The sequence below is a fragment of the Cyanistes caeruleus genome, chromosome 16 (assembly GCF_971803275.1).
Source record: "Cyanistes caeruleus chromosome 16, bCyaCae1.hap1.1, whole genome shotgun sequence".
Taxonomy (NCBI): Eukaryota; Metazoa; Chordata; class Aves; order Passeriformes; family Paridae; genus Cyanistes; species Cyanistes caeruleus.
The window spans coordinates 6,045,640-6,062,210 of record NC_141716.1 but is presented as its reverse complement, the minus strand read 5'-3'; the positions used below and the strand labels follow the sequence as shown (position 1 = coordinate 6,062,210).

Sequence of the window (16,571 nt, the reverse complement as noted above, 5' to 3'; positions counted from 1 at the left end):
CACAGATTCATGCTTGATGGCCACAGGCTTGTGATCAAATTGCCAGAGAATTTATTTAGGAAACAAGTAAATGCTGATTGAACACACTGTCCCCTGGTTTGTTACATAGCAGACCCCATTTCTTACGGGCAATTCCACTTTTTTCCTGGTGTGTTCCAGACCTCTGCCCCTCAGTTTGCAACTGGGGATGCACATGGGATAGAGTTTGCTTTGAGGCAAGGGGAGTTGCCTCAAAGCAAACATCTGATGAGCTGTATTCCCCTGGACATCTAGATCTAAAAGCAGAGCAAAGTTGCAAGATCTTCACATCAGTGGGGAATGATTTCCTACAGCCCCACTAGAGCCTTGTGAGTGATGAACTTGCCACTGATTCTGCACATGATTAACTCTCCTGCTTTAGGGAATAAGAATGGAACAGTCAGACAGAAGAAGGGTGTTTTTGCCCTGAGGACTGTGCACAGGCCAGGGCACCGAGTCCACCCATCCCCTTTTCCTGTTCCCTTGCAGGGAGCAGCTCCCTGCAGAGCTGTGTGAAGCAGGGAGGACATACCCACAGGCCACTCACTGTTGGGTTGAGGTTTTTTTCCAAGTAGCAGCTGATAAAGAGCCTCTCCACTGGAGATTATTTTCCCCTCATTTGCATTCAGATAGACAAATCCAAACACACTGGAGACTCAGGCACACCCAGCTCTGCTGCCTTCAGCCACCAGCATTTCCTGACTTTGCTCAGTGTGGGCTGATGTGCCCAAGATTCCCTGCAGAAGCAATTCCCAAACCCTCCTGTCTGCCTCAGCATCTCAGCGCAGGAGCTGTGCTTCCCCAGGCCCGGGGGTGCCGCCAGCAGAAGGCTCCTCTGGGACACGCTCCTGCTGCCACCCCCATCACAGTCCCCACAGCAAGGCAGAAGGGACAAAACCTCTCTGCCAGTGCTGGGAGGCACCAGCTGAGGGTGACGAGACACTCCTGCCCCAGCCAGCTCCAGCAGCGTGTCCCAGCACTCACCGGCACCGAGCCGCTCCGGGGCCCCCTGGTCCGGGTCACTTTTCCCAGCATGATGAAGCCGGCGGTGGAGATGCTGCCAAGGGTGTTGATGGGTTTCTCTGCTATTTTCTTACAGTCCACATAGAGCTTGACCTTGAAGTGGCTCACGGCCACGTGCACCTGGGCAGCAGGTGGAAAAAGCCGTGTTGGAGCTCCGTGGTGGGATGAGGGGGTCTCTAGTGACAGTAACACCTTCTGTCCCATCCCCAGCCTGCTGCTGGCACGGGTTGGGTGTTCTTAATGAGTGAAGGGGGGATCGGGAGTGAGTTTTAGTATGTGCTTTCACCTGTTGATCCCCTCACCTCTCCTAGGGAGAAGCCTTTCTGGGGCTGAGTGTTGAACCTGCCCATGGATACCCACAGAAAGAGCTCATTGCTCATTTGAGTGCAATCTCTTTGCTATGAGGACATAGATAGCCAAAACCCCCCACCCTGTTATGAGTTATAAAAAGTGGCTTTCTGGGTTCTCTTTTCCTTTCATCCAGAACTAAATGGTTACCAAAATTCTAAAGTCTAAAAAAAAACTTAATTACTTTTCAATTTTCCTGATTATAGAGACCTAAAAAACACCTCAGTTTTTGGAGTCTGGGGGAAAAGGGAAAAATCAATATGAGGAAATCATATTTTGATCATGAGATCCACCTCAATTCTTTACAATTATGAATTTCAGCATATCAAAGAGGTTGGCCACTTCCCTGACAATCAGGATACAAAGCATTTGGATGATCACTCCTCAGTTTGAACAATACTCCCTGACCAGAGTGAGATCATTTCTCCCTCTCTTGATAAGGACCTTATGAAAGCTCCCATAGAATATCTTCTTCACTTCCTGCTCATCAAAGGAGACTTCCTGTAAATCAGCCTTGTAGTCATGATTGAAATAGGTCAAGGATTTCTTACTGGCTGCAGGGAAAATAAGATAAATAACAGCTTAGAAATTGATTTCACACATATATACAATAGTAAATAATTAGGCTTACACATGGTGGAAGATTTCCTATGTTATCAAGAAGTACTTCTAAACAATGAAAAAAATATGTAAAAATAAAGACTATGCTACAAGTAGAATGAAAATGAAAACAAGTCTTTCAATTGCACTGGACAGTGTTTTAAATGTGAGGTTGGCAGCCACGACAAAGCTTCCCAGGAAACTGCTGCTGAGTAAGGAAACCCTTGAAACATTCCCAGTGAGTTCTGCTGCTTGCAAGATGTGTGGAAACACCTGGATTTAATGTATTTAGCAAGAAATCTTACGGTCAAGGTTAACACCCAGGAGAGGCTGGAAGTCCTCGTCCGTGACCTGCCACACGGCAAAGGGCTCCTTGGGGGTGTCGGGCAGGAGGCGCAGGAGGATGACGATGGTGTGCTCGGGTGGGATGGCAAACAGGTGGACATCACTGCAATGGCACAAAGCAAGGAAACATCAGTGATTTAAATCATGTGGAAACATCCTGCAGCCTCATGCTGGTGTTTGCTGGGCAGGGGGGCCTGGACAAGCTTTGCTCCCAGGAGCTGGTGGTGATATGTCCAGAAAGATCCCGGAGCTGCTGAAGTCTGTGGTGAGCGATGAGCACTCGTGGGCCTTCTCCTCATGCCTGGGGCATGCTCAGCTGGAGCAGCTGGTGTCCATCCATCACTGCCAGAGCTGCCCCAGGGAATGCCAAGCCACAGCGAGTGCAGCCTCAGTGCTTTTGAGATGAGAGCTCAGTGGAGGCTTACAAAATATCCCTGCCAGGTTCCAAAGCACTCCCCCAGGCCTCCTCTTCAAGACAGAGGAATGGTTGCCATATATCACGAGGTAAAATTTTAAACTTTGGCACAAAACTCTTTGCTTAGAGACATGGTTTAGTGGCAGACCTGGCAACATTAGGGTAGTGGTTGGACTCGGTGATTCTTCCAACTTAAATGATTCTATTATCCTAAATCAGTGTAAATGCCCTTCAGGGATAAGCACTGAGCCCACAGAAAATCTCCCTTTGGGTCCCCAATGCCAGCTGCAGGATTTAGGCTCAGCAGCAGTGAGAGGACACAAGGCAATAAGGGAAGGTCAAATTGGTTTTGCCTGAAACACTCCTGTAATCTGAAACAGGACACATTAGCATGGCATAAACACAATCTATCAGGCATCTTTTCAAGACTGATTCATAAATAATACAAGGTTTTTTCTTTCTCTCTCAGTTTCTGAAGGGGTAGTGTCCTTGGAAAGGCATTTATAAGAGCTGAACAAAAGGATTTGCCCATCATTTCCTGCATATTTAGACCAAAGGGTTCTCTGAATCTCCCCCACTCTGTTTACTCTAAGAAGCTTTGCTTCTTTCATGAAGATTAAGTGGAGTCAGTGGCTCAGTAATTAGGCTTTAAACAAAGTAGCAATGAATGTCAGGAGTCAGATCACTCCTGATTCACAATCATAAAAAAGGAATGAGGTCACAGGAGCTGCCTGGCTTGCTTGGGACCCTGTGGAGCAGCTTCATATGCAACAGAATGGGGTCAAGCCACAACCCAGAGCCAGGGTTATTCCCTCTCATCAATGCAGCCCAGGCTGCAGAGAGCAGCTACAAATGATATTTTCTACAGCAAAGTTCTCTCCCCAAACCAGATATTTGGGAGAAGGTATTGAAGATGAAAATGTGACCTCAAACTGCCATCCCTGAAGTGTAGGTGGCTGTGGGCAGCATGCCTAAAGACTGGTGCAGTGTCCATATGTGATGTGACCCTCATGTCCATCACAGCAACTAAAAAGCTGGAAAAAAGTGATTTTGTAGAAACCAAAAACAACACTGTGAAAATATTTGGCTGTACAAATGTATAATAAGTACTACTGTGTCCCCTTAATTTCCACATGACAACTCATGTTGAGGAAAGTCAGGGGTTTATTTATTAAGTAAAAACCCTCTGGCTATTTTTCCAATCTACCAATGGTTTGATTTAGCTCATCATATTTATCATTTCATTTGGAAGTTGCCAGAGGGGCTGCACCATTCCTCCCCAAAACAACCTTCTTTTGCCATGCACGTGGCATGAGAGTGAGGATGAGGATGGCAGCAGCCAGAGCTCTGCTCTCACCTGGTCCTCTGGGTGAGCTGAATGTCCCTGAACAGGGTGAAGGTGCGGGAGCCACTGAATATAAAGGGCTCCATGGCTACACCTTTAATGGAGGAATATTCCTTCTCTACCAAGCCAAAAACTTCCATCATATCAAATCCTGGAACAAAGGAAAACAGAGAAATCAGTGGTTAGGCAGGAGAGCAAAAGAAGTGGGTTTGAAGAGCAGATTGAATTAGCACAGAGAAGGCAGCAGGAGAAAAAGCCCTTAATGACACATCAGCTCGAGTGTACCCCTCAAATGGCAGCCAAGGAAAATAAGATTGTGCACATTTTTTGTAATATCTTCCTCTTGGAGGAGAGTGGACAAAAGATGGAGACTTTCACAACTGTGTTTTCAGATCTTCAGAATGAAAAGAAATACCCGAATGAGAAAGATGTTACTCCAACGATTTCTTCCTTTCAACTACACGCAAAGTATTATCTTCAAAAGGCATGGAATCAGTCCAGTAATTGCTAGCAGAGAGAGAAAATGATTTCTACTCTGAAATGCCTTATGTGTAAGAGCCAGAAAAAAAATAGGAAAAAAACTTTAAAATGTGAACATTTCCATTTCTCTCTATTTTCAGGAGACACCCAGGGCTGACCTGCCTTATGTGGGCTACAAAGATTCTCCTCTGACACCTCTGACATCTTCTCTGGCTCATTCAGCTTCATCTTTCGCCCCCAGCTGATCATTAAGCTCTAAGTCATTTCCATTTCAGTTTTCTGTTCAGTAAGACAAGATCTCACCGTTTGGATTCTGTTTGAGTTTATCTGAGTTTGCAACAGACTGGGGTGAAGGAAATGGGTCCTTCTTGAGCAAATGGAAGGGCTTCATTTCAGTGTAGTGCTTTCAGTCTGGATTCCCTCACCCCTTCACCATTCACAGTCTTCTGCAGTTTCTTGGCTTGAGTTTTTATTTTGCCCAGGGGTTGGCCCAGGGTACTTTTATTTTATTATTTTTTTCATATCCCAGCAGTACAAGGGAGTTTGCCAAAATAAATTACCTACTTGAGGCCCATTTATCACTGGTACAGAGCTTCTGACTCTGAGACTTCCTTTAAAATGCACAGGAAGAGAAGGCTTGAGTCACAATTAAAAACATATTGAAATACAATCCCATTATTCTCACAGAGTCACAGAATCATAGAACAGCTTGAGTTGGAAGGGATCTCAAAGACCACCTGGTTCCATGGGCAGGGATGTTACCTGCAAGATCAGTTTGCTCAGGGCCACCTCCAGCCTGGCCTTGGGCAGAGGTGAAGTGACTGAACCTTGGAGTAACCAGACCTGAGAACTGCAGCCAGTTCCTCAGTCTCACCTGTAACTCAGGGGAGGAGGTGATGCCCCTTCCCAAGCAGAACTCACTGCTTTCTCAGTAAGAAACACTTGCAGCAAACCCAACAGCATGGGCGGCTCTCATGGCACAGACAGGAGAAAGGGGAAATTCCAGCAAAATCCGCACAGCCTGAGTGCAGAGCTCCTGGGGCAGTGAGACCTCCTCTGAAGGATGCACAGGTGATCCCAGGGACAAACTGAGTGCTCTGGAGTTTGCCAGTCTGAGAAGCCTTTGTGAGTTAGGAATTCAAATCCTCTTGAAATTCAAGGGCTGTTTGAAGCTTCACCTCCTTAAGGCTGGTGAAAATCCTGGTGTTAAGCACTAACAGCTGAGAGCACGAGCTGGTGGAGCAGCAGAGCATAACAATTTAGGTACTGCAAAATATTCTTCTACCTGATAAAAGATATGTTCCAGTTTTGGTTCTCACACTTCTCCCCTTTTCCTTGGGACATTTCCCCTACACTCAGCTCCTGCATGTCTCCAAATCAAGACCAGGCAGTGTTTTCAGTCACAGCCCAGCAGCACCAGGGCTTGGATCTGCTACTGTACCTCTTATGGAACCTTCCGTGGAGGTGATGGTGGGGCAGGCTGTGAGAACAGAATAAAAGGGAAAACTGTTAGAGGAAAAAAAAGACAGCAGGGGATTATGGAAGCAAAATGAACACAGTACCTTTAGGCAGAGCAAAGGGAAAACAGCAAACCTAAGAATATCCTGCAGCTTCATTTAGAGCTTGGACTTTAACCTTGTTTATATATATGGAGAAAGAGAGAACTGATGTTTATGCAAACATAAAAGCTGTTTCCTGATTTGCCTATCACCAAAATAAAAATAGTGTCTTTCATCATCAAACGTCTCCATGATCACTTTCTTTTGACTAACTCGCCTGGCACCTGATGATATGAAATACAAGACAGCATCATTTTTGTCATTTTTTTAAAAAAAAACAGACATCAAAACTTTTTTTTTTTTCTTTTAACAATACCTTAGTAGTGTGGTAAAATAAAGATATACTCATAAAAATATATGCCATTTCAAATCCTGCACTTGCAATTAAAAATACAAATAAATAAAAAAAAAATGTATCTCAACTTGAGAATCTGGGTTTTTATTTCTTTCAGAAAACAAAGAGAGTTTTGAAAAGTTTTGCAGTTTGTCTTTCAGAAATTGTCTTGATGAATATTCTTAGATGCCACAGGACAAAAAGCAAGAGAAGAGGCAGGGATGTGAAGCTGGAACATGAGGCACCAGGGCTAAGAGCACTCTCTTTAAAGGCTCAGGTAAAGGGGTGTTTTAGAAAACAGCTCATGAATGCTACTTTCAATCATCTGCTGCCGTGTACATCCCAGGCTATGGATGCCAGATGGAGCTGGGACAAAGGGAATGCTTGACACAAAATGAGAAATGTCCCTGAAAACCAAGGATACTTGGCAGGATGGGCTGTTTCACAAGGGCTTTTCTAGGTCATCAGGATAATAGAATCTAAGAGATCATTGTACTGAGGCTTCAGCACAGCCTTGCCATTCTTGTGTCAATGCCATTTCCTACCTTATTGGCAGCTTAACTTTTGTAAAATGTGTAAAACATTTAAAGGAGGTGACTTACTCGCTCTGAAAGACCTGAGATTCCAAAGCCTGTAAGAGTTTCAATGCCATTCCTTGTGGTGGAGAAAGGGCACCCAAACCTATGAATCTGATGGCCACAGGACCACTAAAGCCAGGATTTAAATCACAAACTTACAAGGTGCTGTGACCTCCATTGTTCCAACCAATGCTTAATTTTTTACATACCATAATTCCTGTAGAACTGGGTGTAAAACTATTGAAAGGATCTATGGAAATCCATTAAAAAATCAGCTTCTGAAACTTGAGCCTTGCAATGCTGAGCTTGATCCAGCCCTTGGATGCAGGATCTTCAACCTATACACTGCTCTTTCCCTGCTCCTTCCAGAAACCAACTTTTCTAAAGCTTTGAGAACGGCTTGGGTTGGAAGAAACCCTAAAGCTCCTCCTATTCCACTCCCCTGCCATGGGCAGGGACACCTCCCACTACCCCAGCTTGCTCCAAGCTCCATCCAACCTGGCCTTGGACACTTCCAGGGATGGGGCAGCCACAGCTTCTCTGGGAAACCTGTGCCAGGGCCTCCCTATCCTCAGAGGGAAGAATTTCTTTCTAACATCTAATCCAAACCTGCTCTTTGTCAGTTTGAAGCCACCCCCCTTGTTCTATTATTCCACACCCTTGTGAAAAGTCCCTCTCCAGCTTTCTCAGAATTGAAGCATGGTGAATGAAAAACAAACTAGAAATGCTCCCAAAGCAGGTTGTAATCATGTCCATTTTCCAGGCATCTGACTTTCTTGTTTAGGAGTCAGTGAGCTCTTTCTGACCCTTGCCCAGGCCCCAGAGTCCCTCTTGCTTACATCCCTGGTAATTCTCCCCTCCTTCCCCGCTGGCAGCACTGGGATTGCTCACAGCTCTTTGATCAGGCCACGCTCAGCTTGGGTGAAGCCTCTCAGAGTCAGGGCAAGGGTCCCTGACTGGAAGTTTCATTTCTGCTTTGAAGATTTTTCCCTAGACTTTCCAGCCTAAGATTCCTGCTGTCTTGTTATTTTCTTTGGTTTTTGTTTTTCTCACCAAATCCCAGACCAATGCAGTTATTCACTGTTCAATAAGCGTTCAGTCCTGCAACCTCAGACCACTTCTCTCAATAATTTGGTTATATATCAATATAGGAGTCATTTATTGCACATCCAACTGTTTTACCAGCATTGTTACATATTGTCTTTCCTTCTTCAAAAAAAAGGTACTTTATAAAACATGAAGAATTTAATATTTCTTCCATTGTCTTTTCAGCCACCATGGCCACACTGCTATATTAAATTTTACAAGGTGACTCATCGGCCTTTTGAGAAGATTGTTTTCTGCTTGAAAGTTCACAGGACTTTTCCACTGTGATCTGTGCACCTCAATAAACCACTTGAAAACTTAATCTGGTATGTCCTTTGATAGCTATAAATGAATTTTTTTTCATCTAAGTTGCCTTATTCTTCAATCTTGACTTCACTCAATAAATTTTAAAACTGAAATTTTGCTTGGAATAGTTTCAAATAGTTAGGAAAAGCCAGCACTGCCACAATATCTGCATTCTAATATTTACTTATTAAAAACTTTTTATAACCCCATTAATTCAATGCTTCTCACTAATCCATTTCATAGTTTGCTTTCTATCAGCCATGAGAGCATATGCTCATTAAATTTAATAAGGGACTTTACAGGGAATTTTAATTTAAAACATGTCACACTTCCCTGCACTACATTTTGGTCAAGTTGTGCAGAAATCCTCTAAAATGCTGTCGGTCTCTTTACTGAACCTGATGTTAAGAAGTTCTGTGGTTTCTGGTTGTCCTTGGATTGTCCCCAAGGGCATCTGTCAAGAGCTGATGGACCCTTCCTGCTGCTCAGCAGAGCCCACACTGTGCTGTTTGCTACTGAGTTCCAAACCAACAACAACAAAGCAGGGCTTTAGAGGAGATGATTTACCCTCTGTTTTAGGTGGGATGAATCCTCGGATGGAAGGGAATTTAGACAGCACCGGAGCTGAAAGAGAAAGCAATCACAGAACCATAAAGCTGCAAAAGACCTAAAAGATCAAATCCAGCCTTTGACCAAATACCACCACATCCACTCAAGCACGTTGGGAAGTGCCACATCTGCTTGGTTTTTAACATTTCTGGGTGGGAGGGACCCTAGCACTTCCCTGGGGAGCATTTTCCAATGCTTAACCACTTTTTCAGTGAAGAAATGTTTCCTAATATCTGGCCTGAACCTCTCCTGGTCCAACTTGAGGCTATGCTTGAGCTCTGTTATTCAAGATTGTGATGCCTGGCTTGAAACCCAAAGGGCCACCAGCCCTTCACACTCATCCCAGGATTGCCAGTAACTCACAGGAGTACAGAAATTGGGGCAGGATTTTCACTTTTCAAGGCTAATATTCTATTTCTGAGCAAAGCCCTGGCCTCAGGCAAGTGAGGCCATTATTGTCCCAGCAGAGGTTGCCTTGGGGCTGACAGATGGAGGGTGATGAAGAACATGCACATTCCAGCTGATCCCTGTACCTGTCCGTCCCGTTGTGGATGGGCTCTCGCTCTCTCCCGTGTAGTGGATGGCAGAAATGGTCACCTTGTAGGCTCGATCAGGCAGCAGGGACTGCAGGGTCACACTGCTGCTTCTGCCAGGAGCCATGATCTACAACAGGGGGAAAAAGATCCCAGCGTTTGAGGCTCTCATTCCAGCTCTCACTCACAGCCCAGAGTAAGTGGGGCTGGCTCCTGGGGTGTGAGCAGCATTCCTGCTCAGCCCAGCCCAGGAAGCTTGGCTGTGTGCTGCTGTTGGACTAGCAATGGTCAGAGGAAAAACATTTTCCCATACAAAGCTCCCAATACTCCCCTTGGAAATGCAGCAGAAGTGCCTTATAACAGGATAACCAGGCTGTTTAAGTAGGGAGTTTGTGTTTTAAAAGGATAATAGTTCACCACCCTAAGCCAGAGCGGCAGTAGGTTTATCCTACACCCCTCTGCCTCCAAGAATTCCCCACCCCAGTTCAGGAAGCAGAGAAAGCTGATTAGTGGCTTTGATGGAGAAAAATATCTTAATTACAAAAGAGTCTTGGAGCTCTGTTTACAAAGCAACACATCAGCAAGAAGAGATTTGGGTTTGAGTCCTGATATCCTAATGCTAAACCTGAGTGGCGTGAGCAGAGTTCCTCTGGTCATACTGTCCCCATGGGCCTTCGGCCTGTGTCCTAGAGAGGAGCTGGACACTCACGGTTTGCTGGGCAGCAGCATCAGAAACGGGGCTGTAGGTGATTTTGTAGTGCTGAACGCGGCCATCAGGAGGGGTCCAGTGCACCTGGAGGCTGCTGGGGGTCTCGGAGTCGATGAGGAGGTTGGTGGGTGGGCTCCGGGAATCTGTGACAGGGGTGGAAGGTGAGCAGCATAAAAAGCAGGGAGAAATCTCTGTAAATGGAGCCAGCAGTGTTTGCTTCCAGGCCCATTTCTGAATGCCACAGCACTCTGCTGTGCAGGGAACCAACATTCAGAGCAGACACAGGCACCCTGGGCACCAGGCAAGAGGGAAAATAGATTCTGGAGGGATGAGGATTGCCCAAATGCAACACACCACAACTCAAGCATTCAGCAATGCCAAGCCTAGGACATGGGAAAAATGGAAAAGGGAAATGGAAAAATTGGAAAGGTGAAAGAGTCCTGGAAGTACAAAGCAAAGGGACCCACTGTGCACATCATGAACAAACACCAGGGGTGCTCCAACTGGAATTAAATTTCATCAAGCTGGACAAACAGCTTTACCAGCAATTAAACCTGGATCACACATCAGAGTTAACCTGTCATCATTCCTAATATTTTTCAGGTTTTTCTGTCTTAAAATTACTCTAAAAAAAAAATAAAATCCCAGAGCATCCAGCACACCAGAGTTCTGTTAGAGCTTCTGACACCAACACCCACAGCTCTAGCATGGGTCACATGTGGTACCTGAGCTATCCCCTGTTCTCAGGCCCTGTCCTAGGATGGATGGATTCCAGACAGGTGGTGGGCTGAGCCAGACAACCAGAAAAGAGTTTGCCAGAGACCAAAGGCGAGCAATTTTTAATTACATAAATGCATTTCTTTCCCTGGGGTCCTGCTGTGCAGAAAACTGGATCTGACAACAGAGGCTCTTATGCTGGAGGGATTTCTCTGGGCAGAGGTCGAGAGGGAGGAAGGGGAAGACAGAGGGGGCTAAATCAGTTCAAAAAGAGACTCAAGAGCATGGGGTCATCTGCTCCTGGGGCTTGTTTCCAAGCATAAAAGCATGTGTCTGTCCTTAAACCCATGCTGGTGTGAAAACACAGAAGTTCTGGGCGCAGAAAAAGAAGAATTTATTCAGAAGACACTAAAAGTGATGGGTGAGCCATGAAGACAGGCAAAGAAGCACACCCAGGTGATGAGGTATTTATTCTGCAGTTTTCCTGTAAGGATGTTCTGCCCACCCAGCAAAGCCTGGGGTGACCTTAAAGCCCAGGTTGAGTGAAGATCATTTGCATCTTCATTGATCCCCCTTCCCTTTTGTTTATAAAATGAGCTTCCTTTTACTGAGGCTGTACCAAGATTGCAGCAGCTTAATCAGTCTGGAGGCTGTTGCTGTGCACCACCACGAGGCAAAGCGGAGAAGAAAACAAGAGTGGGAATGAAGTCACTTCAGCAGCACTTTTATTGTCAGGGATGGATCTTTGCTGCCTGCACTGGCTGTTTCCTTCACCTGAGGTGAGACTGCTTAAGTGAACTTTAAAGGGAATGTTAGGAGAAGTCTTTAGAGTCAGGTTTATTCTGGAAAGCCCTCGGGCCTGGCAGAACTTGATGGCATGGATCTGACAGACAGGGGACAGGCCACCTCCTGAAGCTGCCCTGGAGGATAGAAGCATCTCTGCCACCATCTGTGTCTTTGTTTACCTCTCCAACCTCTGCTCCTCCACAGGAGCAATCCCTGCGTGCTCTCAGGTCTAACCAGCATCACAGGCACACAAATACTCAAATAATAATAAAACTCTGGGCTCCACTCCATCAGAATTCTCATCTGCAATGACTATTATATATTAACTACAAGCCATGTTTTTCCTGACATGGGTTGAAGCTTCATTCCCACATTTCAATCTCTCATTTGCCATGCATACTCTGCTAGGAAGAGTTCACTGAGGAGCTGGATAAAGAGATTTCCCCACAGCTTAGCTGGAGGAGCAGGGCACACAAGCACTTTATAAAATGCTTCAGTGAAAGCCAGCCAGGATGGCTCAGCCCAGTTTCAGCAGCAGTTCCCATCCAAACTGCCCTCTCCTTGTCCTTCAGGACTATCAAGGGACTCTTTTCTTTTGCTCAGTCCTTTTTTCCCAGCCTGGATGAAAGAACTCTCCCTTGGTACAAAAGAAGGTTCTTGTCTGATTCTCAGCAGGACCAAAGCCACCCCTTCCAGCATTTCCCAGGAATCACCATTCAGCAGCACCTCCATGTCCCAGCAGATTCCTCTCAGGAAAGCATCATCTGCACTCCCCTGTGCTTGCCTGGAAGGTTTGTGTGGCTTTGAAGTACCGCTAAGGTTGTTTATTGGTATAACGAGTGATCACTGTGAAAGCCTTTGGTCAAGGATAAGAACTTTGCTACACTTGACAATTTATAAAACAGAGTGAAAGGAGAGCTCAACTCAAATGAGAATTCAGTCTAAATATAACAGAGAGAAAAAAAGAAACATCAGAACCATGGGTAAGCAGCACACTTTGACAATTTTGTTGTCTGTGGGAAATACATCAGCATGCTTTTGTTCCTGCCCTGCCTCTTGGAAAGCCTGCAGGGAAAAGTTTGCTAACTGGGTTACTGAAAAATAATCCCAAACTTTTTTTATTTCCTCTAGTTAAAACAAAGAATTTTAAAAATCCAATTTCTCCAAGACAAGAAGGGACCTGCACCATATCACTGTCTCTGAATTTTCTTTTACAGCTGAAGCTACTCACTGATTCTGAGTTCATAAAATGACAAATCTCAAGCCATAGCTTTGAAACAACTCTTTTTACTACCAGAAAGATTAGTGGCCTCATCCCAGTCCTTCCAAAGGACACATCACAGCAATGAGCATTGTTGGTTTTTATAAGAGGATGACATTTCTGGTGATGCTCTGTATTTTGTGAGGGTTTGGTGTCTGCAGGGTCCCATGAATGTAACACATTTGGTCTCACACACAAAATGGGTGTTTCAGGTGAGACAAGAGGCATCACTGGCCCTCAATGAAATGAACTTGGTGTTTTTACCTCATCCCAGGGGAGGAGCTCGGTTCCATTTCACAAAACCATAGGCAAAGAGCATTGCTCAAATTTTCCCTTGACCTTCAAAGAAAAAAAGTATTCCAGGGAGGCTGAAGGACAAGGGAGAGAATCTTGTGTTACCAGTTCCTGCTGAGTTTCACTTCAGTCATTGCCCTTAAACTTCAGCATTTCTTGGAAATTCTACCAAGACATTTTTGAGAAAAACTTCATGACTTGACCTATCCTTACATAAAGGGATGTTGCCAAGAGAGAAAAAGAGAAAAGCAATGATGAAAGCAAAAGAAAGCACTTCTTCCCTCCCACAGCCTCCTCTAGCACACACTTTTGGTATTGTTCAGCACAGCCTGATCAGTGCTGTTCACCACCTTGCAACCCAGAGTCTGCCATCCTTTCTGACAGAGCTTTCATCACTGTTCCAGCCCTCAGAATTTCATTTTATAATGAAAATTAAGGGGGAGAGGGCTCAAAAATCAGACCAAGGGGTCTGGGTTTTCAGATAACACCAGAGAATTCCATGCTGTGTCTGAATGGGTTGTTATCCACCAGCTCTGATGAACACCACTGGACATGCTGACCAGGCACAGCACAAGGTGGCAGTTTTTGCTTGAAACATTGAAGATTTGAAATATAACCATATCCCAGGAGTTCCCAGAGTCCTGCCTAGTGCCACATCATCCCATATATTCATTGCACAAGCCTTTAGCAATTTTCTGGCAACCCCAAGTTTCCCCTGACCTGCCCCAGAGCTGCACTGGAAATCACCAGCCTCTCCTTCTGTGCCACTGTGGGCACTTCTTACTTCAAACACTAGAAAAGAATTTGCATCCAAAGCATTGATTTCATGAGCAAATTTTGGCTGGGAGAAGTGTGGCAGTGTCCTGACTGCTCCTGCAAAGGGGCCAGCAGCAGCCAGGCACTGAACACTGTGTTGGCTGCCCAGCTGCACACCTGCCTGCCTGCCTGGAGAATTTTATTTTCTTTATCCAGAAAGCAGAGCCTGACAATTCCCAAGGCTCCTGCACAAGGACAGCAGCTGACAAGCAGAAATCAAATTGCTTTCCCTGTCCTGCTGTGGTGCCAGCAGCAGCAAGGACTGGCTTTGTGCAAATGGGCCTAGAAGGGCACTGTCACGTGTCATTGTGGGGCTGAGGGACCTCCTCTGACATTTCATAATTCATAGCTTAAAACATAGTAATTAATTTTCCTACACCCTCCAAACAGCTCTAATTGTCCTCTTGTCAACATAAATCAGTAGGATGCTTGGGGTTTTTTTCCTTTTGTCAGTATGCAGCTCCAAGGTACTTGCCTGAGGTAGCCTCCTATAAAAAATGTTTTTATTATTTATTATTAATAAAAACTGAGCTTCTTATTCCAAGATCACATTTACTTCAAGCTTCATCAGCTCAACATCAGCCTAAATGAGTTTATTCTGCAGAGGAGGACAAGATCTGAGAGGGGAGGGAGGACTGCTGGTGCTCCAGAGATTGTGTTCCATTCACTTCCAACAAAGCCATTTTACAGGCAATATTAATTACCAGGACCTCTGGAAGTGCCACTTTTTAACCTCATATGCTGCTGCCTGTACAAATCCAGATTTAGATAATGCTTCCAAGGCAGAGTGTGTCTGCAGGATTCCCTCCCATATTTGTAAATGCCCTCAGTGAGGCACAGCTCAGCAATGACATAGCTCAGGAAATCCTTGCCCTCCTTACAGGCAATATTTTATTAACAAGACCCATTTCTTAGGCATCACAGTGACACGTTCAGCTGAACACCCTCAGAATTAATTGCCATCCATGCACTACACTGAGGCAGGGGAGGGATGAAATGTATTCTTCATGGAACACGTGCAAGGATTATCAGTTGCCTCTAAAATGCACCAGCCTGATGTGATTGTCCAGCCTCTTGTTCTTAGGACAGATTGAGAAGGTTTTCAGACAGCAGCCTAAATATCTCTAGCTTTTTCCAGGCACTTGGGCTTTCAGAGCTGGAGGTGACCAGTCTGAGGTGCAGGTGTGTGCTGAGTTGTGAGGCATCCCACGCCCTGTTTGCCATCCCTGGGCTGTGGATGCCAGCCCTGCTCACTTACTGGTCCTGTGGTGCACAGACACGGTGTCGCTCCGAGCACCGTCCTTGTAGTAGGCCCAGATGGATATTTTGTAGTCGGTGTTCTTCTGCAGGCCGGGCAGGACGGCTGTGGCCACATTTCCAGCGAGGGAGAGCTGCAGCAGGGCAGGAAATGAGTCAGTCCCACTCCAGGCATCCCCAGGCTGGTTCATGCCACCCAAGTGCCTGGCTCACAGATTGTCCCCAGGCACAAATGAGTTAGCACCAGGCTTTGGGGACAAAGTTTACTGCTTGGGGGTGCACATGGTGAAGCAAAGGCAAAATTCCAGCTGTGAACAACGCAGAGCAGATGACTGTGCATGGCAGCCCAGCTATAATCAGTAGCTCCTTCGGCACCACAGCACAGCTCTGACACAAGGCAGTGCCTGCTGGGAGCACAGAATCCCTTTGCTGAGTTTCCAGCCTCCAGGGGAGCTGGGGACAGAAGCCCCAGGACCCCTCTGTTCAGCCCAAATGGAACATATTTGATCTCACTCATTGCAGGAAAGACTTGGGTATTAAGCCTCCATTTAAACTGATGTTTGACCTCCTACTAAAATAGGGGCTTCAGATGGAAGAGGGCACCTGGTCCATCCCTACCCCTCCTGCACCAGCTCTGTCTCTGGTCATTCTCCTCTGTGTGCTCCTCACTTGGACCTCACCCTTCCCAAAGAGCAATATCCCAAAAGAATCAGTGGTTCCTAGCACTGAGGAGAAAATTCTTCACCTTCTAAAAAGCAGGATCTCCATCTATAAATACTTGGGTATTGTCTTTTTCTTATCCACAACACCTTGACATTGGGGGCTGATGATCCTCAGCAACCCCAGATCTTTTTCTACTGAATTGCTTCTTAGCTATTTGTTCTACATCCTGTATACCTGTGGTTAATTATTCCTGCCTAAGCTTAATACTTTCTGCTTGTCCCTATTAAATTTCATCCTTGAGGTTTCCCAGAACACTTCTGCAATCTTCCCAGAGCCTGTAGGACTCCGCCCTGCTGTCCCTCCTGCTTCCAGCCCTCAAGGTGACTGCTCCACTGAAAGCCAGATCCAGGAGGGATCCTGCTGAACTCTTCCACAGCTGGAGTGCATTTCCCTGAATAGTTCTGCAGCTCTCTGCCACTCTGGCAGGTG

The 16,571-nt window shown here is 45.7% G+C and overlaps 1 protein-coding gene across 1 annotated transcript in view; it reads right to left on the bottom strand.

The window, feature by feature from the left end:
- The window catches only part of COL20A1 (collagen type XX alpha 1 chain), a 50,340-nt gene that overhangs the window by 13,866 nt on the left and 19,903 nt on the right, over window positions 1–16,571 (bottom strand). The window contains exons 18-26 of the mRNA XM_023939673.2: window positions 15,421–15,553; window positions 10,289–10,431; window positions 9,580–9,709; window positions 9,005–9,061; window positions 6,016–6,054; window positions 4,107–4,245; window positions 2,295–2,437; window positions 1,834–1,943; window positions 1,003–1,161 (exon numbers count right to left, since the gene is read on the bottom strand). Coding sequence (XP_023795441.2) covers window positions 1,003–1,161; window positions 1,834–1,943; window positions 2,295–2,437; window positions 4,107–4,245; window positions 6,016–6,054; window positions 9,005–9,061; window positions 9,580–9,709; window positions 10,289–10,431; window positions 15,421–15,553 — 1,053 coding nt within the window. The remainder of the gene's footprint in view (window positions 1–1,002; window positions 1,162–1,833; window positions 1,944–2,294; window positions 2,438–4,106; window positions 4,246–6,015; window positions 6,055–9,004; window positions 9,062–9,579; window positions 9,710–10,288; window positions 10,432–15,420; window positions 15,554–16,571) is intronic.